Genomic DNA, 5,024 nt, shown 5'->3' with positions numbered 1-5,024 from the left:
TGCAAATCTTTTACGAATTTATTTATTCATTTTTTATTTTTTTATTTATTTATTTATTTCTTTTTTTTTTTTTTTTGTGCTTTTCCCCTTATTTGCATATGTTTTCTTAAGCTGTCCCTTAAGGCAAGGAAATGCCGTTAAGCTTGAGTTTTAGTGTAACATTTATAAGCGTAATGATTCTGAAGAAATCAACTAAAAAGAAACCTTTAAACAAACAAAATTGCTTCAGTCAGCCAATTTAGTTTGTTATCATTCGCAACATCAATCTATTAAGAGGCATTACGTTATGCGCGCGGCTTTTCATCTGAAATAAATTTTTAATGAATTTTTCTCAAGTCCAAAGATGGCTTGGCAATTAACGCTAATGTGCATGCTTAGTGCGTGTATATAAATGCTTCTTATCCATAAAAAATTTGTCCATATTATATTTTATATTAACATTTCCAAAATGTAAACGGAAAACAAGTGAGACAAGCTTTATATGAGTCTCAACAAATGCAGTCTGCAGCTTGAACGCAAGAAACATAAAACAGACAGACAGGCGGACGCAACAGCCGAACAGATGGTTATAACAAGTTAAACTGCCTAAAAGTCGGACCGTGATCCATTATCTAAGCAATTTACATAAGTTTATCTAAAAGAATTCTTTATAAATTCAATGAAATATTCGGATTAATTTTTCTCATACCCTACCTACTACTTGCGATGCAGAGTGTATTAAGTTTCTACGAGCGTATGTAACGCACTGAAGGACATTAGACAGACCCACCTTTTATTATATCAATCGATTCAGAAGATAATTCTGAGCTTATTTGTCAATCTGTCCGTCTGATGTCTGTCCATCCAATTGTAAGTCGCAATTTGCGAATAATATTTGGACGAATGCTGTTGAAAACTACTCGAGTCAGACCACTTTTCCGCTCAATCGAAATATAACGTCTTATGCCTTAATAATAGTATTTCTGTATTCTAAATTCGGGAGTGAAAATTCTGGAACGAATAGAGCAATCTTTTAAACCCATTGCCCTTCCTACGAAAATTGAATTTGTCTACCTTTGCAATACTTCTTACGCAAAATTCTTTCATAATAATAGTTTGGCATAAATTTAGACTATGTAGATGAATTTTTCTGAATCACAATCCATATAAGGATTCTCACGAAAAATATATATGTATATGCCAAGAAGATCTAATTTTTAATAATTTATAATGAAAATTCGTCGTTAATAAATTAACCGTAAGGTACATGGATCACACCACATATAGAGTGCGAATCTTTCTACGACGATTGAGCGTAATTTGTGATTTGTTATGGCGGAAGGAACTGCAAAATCATTGACATCTAAATTAGATTTGCTAAATTTGGACCAAGTCAATTAAAGTCCCATATGAGGGCTGTCGTCAAAATTATACATTAACGCAAAAGTAATTAATAATTTTCGGTATAGTGTTAAGAAAATGAGTGAACCACTGTATCAGGCGAAGTGACGCAGGGTATCCAAGATTCGTCCTTGCCCGACAATAGCATTCTTAGTGATTTTCCTAACAAATTTCATTTGCCCAAAGCTATTTCAGGTTCGTGCCTTTGCTAAAAATCAAAACTATTATTTCTAACAGTGTAAAGTAAATTCGGCATAACGACTATACAAGTTAGATAATGTAGAATACATCAGGAAACCGAAAAATTGTTGTCTTTATTGGATGAAAATAAAATATTTATATATATGTATAATAAAAAATATTTCACTCAATTTCACATCCATTGCTGGTTACACATTTTTGCCCCACATCTTTGAAAATTTTCCGCTTTTTGCTGCGAACCATACATCGAGTCGTTTTTTTGCATCTTCCTGTGGACCGAAACTTTACTTAGCAAATGTGTTATCCATTGATGCAAAGAATTGGTTATTGGAACGTCTCGTACCTGATGCGTAAGTGACATGAACCAGCACTTTCCAGTTGAGCGTTGCCAACACGCCGCGATTGCGCAGTGTTGATGGATGGACAGGCGCCATATAAAAAAGTGCCTTTGTATTGTTTTATTTTGATTAAGGCCATATTTTGAACAGGGAACTTTTCAAGTCGTTTAATTGCGTTCGATTTTAATCGTTTTATCAGACTTTATGAGCGACCCTCTTCTGCTCCCCTTTAAAAACTAGAAAGAAAAGTAATTTCTTCCAGCCAATCGAAGCGGTTGATGTGGATGACACGCCCGGATTTACTCATGAATTTTTACGCCTATAATTCTCAAAATAGATGCACTTTTCATTTTCATTAATTAAGGTACGACGCAGTTGCTCTATATGTGGCAAAAAACTCGACATTTTTCGTGTTGGAAGAAGAGTGAATTGATTGACATTATGACTGCTTATCATTGTCCAAGCAATAGAAGAAATACGGGATCAGACATGCATGTTCTTTGCATGTGCATGCTAGAGCCATTTATGTGCAATCTGCAGTTTCATATTAGCACACCTAATATATACTCGTAAAGCGAGACTAAACGTAAATGTGTTTGAATAGAAAACCATGCACATTGTTAACGGAGAACCGTCATATATGAAGAATAAAATATATGATGAATTATCATATCCATGTTTGTAGGTAAATGTAAAAAGCTTATATAATCACTGCACAGCAATAAACCAAGGTGTTCGTACTAATTATCATATAACATATGTTGTGTGTACAGTTATGGCAATGTATAAGTTCAGCTATAAAAAAAATTTGGCAAAAATAAAACCCACTGCCATATTTTGACAAGACGTTACAAGCTAACGGGAAAAACGTCCCGTATACTTAATCTCCTAAGCAAGCTAAACTATACGTTAAATAGACAAAGTTGTCGATATTGGAAATGAAAAGTTGATGCAGTCCAGAATCCTTCTGGAATTGACTGGAAGCTTCCATACAAACGTAATATACCTTTAGCGAAAGTGGTGTAGGATACAATAAATATAACTTATAATTAGATTTAAAACTTACTGCAATTATATGCAATATTCAAAAGATATTCAAATCTTCGTTTTCGATCTCGGCCACTTTAATGAGACCATAATTGTAAAGCTATTCGATATAGGCATTCATTTATGAGCCAAATGAGTCTCGTTGCACTTATCAAATAACTGAAACGAGCACAACGTCAGTTAATATTATTCTGATTTACACTCATACCGTAGCAACAAATAAGTAAATGCATATAAGTAAATAAATATGAGAGATCGCTATATAATGATGAATAAGATTTAAATTGGTTTTGCCGAAACGTCTGCGCCTCTCGACCTTTAAAACAGCCATGATTTGCCTACAAACACGATATATAGGCGCTATATGAAGCTAAAACAAATGCTTATACGACTAATATGAAAAAAAGAACGCCAAGCAAGAGACAAGCCGGCATCGATAATTGGACTAAGCACGATTTCATACTTTTACGCCCAAATTGGAGAGATTCCGCTAGTGTAACTATCCCGTTTTTTGTTCTATAATTTGATTCGTCATGTCTATCGCTAAGCTGCCTAAGGCAAAAATGAATGATTGAAAGACGGAAAGATCTTCAATGCTTGAATTTATTTTAAAGGCTTATAAGTTTTGCCTACATTCTCTAAAGTTTCATCATTTCATCTTTAGTTAATTTAATTGATTACAATCGTTTAACTATTTCGCTATTCGAAAGTTCTTCGAATATAGCGAAAAAAATATATCTTAAAAGCTTCTTCCATTTTAGACCGAATACTGAAAGTGAAACTCGTTGGACGACATTTCAACGAATATGGAACGATGTCCAAGTAAAAAAAACTATTAATTGTTTACGCGAAAGCACTTAATAGGTTTTTTCGCTTGGGTCATCGCATTACCATTATTCGTCTCGTTTGGCAGTTTCTTCAACGAGTTTAGCACTTTGAGCCTTAATCTGTTTACGATTCGGTACATTGTTTGTAGATTTTGCTGCTGTTTCCGCAACTATGAATTCCTGCTTTGTCCAAGAACTATTCGTTTCGCTAACGAGCAATTCTTGACGATGAATATAATCCGATTGATAATCAGCACGAGCTCTAATAACTTCATTGGGTTTCACTTTCAATTGATAGAAAGCGAGCATAACTGCTCTTAATTTCTTTTCTGCTGTTTTCATTAAAGACGAAACTAAAGCAAAATGAGATAAGATAATAAAGATAATAACGATTGTATATAAAGTTTATAAAAAAAAAAAAAGGCAAGAGAACATACTGTTTTCCTCGAAAGCCTCCGGTGGAACAGCGCGCATTGTCAACATTTCGAATTTGAGTAAAGGCAATTTTAAATACTCATTAGGATAAGGGGCTGGACGACCACGTGATGGGGCAACATGACGCATTATATCGTGTATATTCCACAGAGAATACCTTTAAACAAATAACAAAATTTCCAAAATTCTTTTTCAATTCTTAGGTATTTCAATATAAGCGCTACGCAAAGCTTACGTTTTTACCTAAATAACACAAAAGCTTTGGCGCGATTTTTCATATAATCCAAAATGTTCGCTTGATATTTATCCTGTGCTTCGATCGCTTCTCCCAGTAGCTTTACACGTTTTAAACGCCTTTAATAAAAATTCAAAAAAAAATAAAAATAATAAAAACGAAAAGTTTCGTAAACTGCGTACCCGCAATTATGCCTACATGTCGCTTTCCCTTCATTTTTGAAAAACTTTTGCTAAACTCATCATCAAAGGTAATATTTTTTGAATCTTAAAAATGATAAACGAGTCAGTCGAGCGTTTGGCTTTAATTAAATTCGACAATGTAATAAGATTCTTATTATAGTTAAGGTGCGTCACTCTTTCGCAACACGCGCATACATTTTAACTTTTCAGCGTCTACAAATTATAAAAAAAAAACCCTCAGAAGCAGGGAAGCGAGGCAGGTAGAAACTCATGTATGCATTGTTGAACTTCATCACGCTAATCTTTAAAGTCCTTATGGAAAACAAAAATAGACTCAGATCGCTTTTAAGAAAGTTAAACAACCCCCCAACTCCCGCCC

At 34.0% G+C, this 5,024-nt stretch overlaps 1 protein-coding gene across 1 annotated transcript in view; it reads right to left on the bottom strand.

Annotated features, from left to right (window-relative positions):
* Positions 1-3,859: 3,859 nt before the first annotated feature.
* Positions 3,860-5,024, bottom strand: part of LOC119639277 — a 4,281-nt gene continuing 3,116 nt past the window's right edge. Inside the window, exons 6-8 of the mRNA XM_038036569.1 lie at positions 4,472-4,582; positions 4,231-4,385; positions 3,860-4,146 (exon numbers count right to left, since the gene is read on the bottom strand). Of these exons, the coding sequence (XP_037892497.1) occupies positions 3,860-4,146; positions 4,231-4,385; positions 4,472-4,582 (553 nt within the window). The remainder of the gene's footprint in view (positions 4,147-4,230; positions 4,386-4,471; positions 4,583-5,024) is intronic.

This window comes from Glossina fuscipes, unplaced genomic scaffold (genome assembly GCF_014805625.2).
Source record: "Glossina fuscipes isolate IAEA_lab_2018 unplaced genomic scaffold, Yale_Gfus_2 112, whole genome shotgun sequence".
NCBI classification, from domain to species: Eukaryota; Metazoa; Arthropoda; class Insecta; order Diptera; family Glossinidae; genus Glossina; species Glossina fuscipes.
The sequence above is the reverse complement of the archived record's forward strand: the minus strand, read 5'-3'. Positions and strand labels throughout refer to the sequence as shown.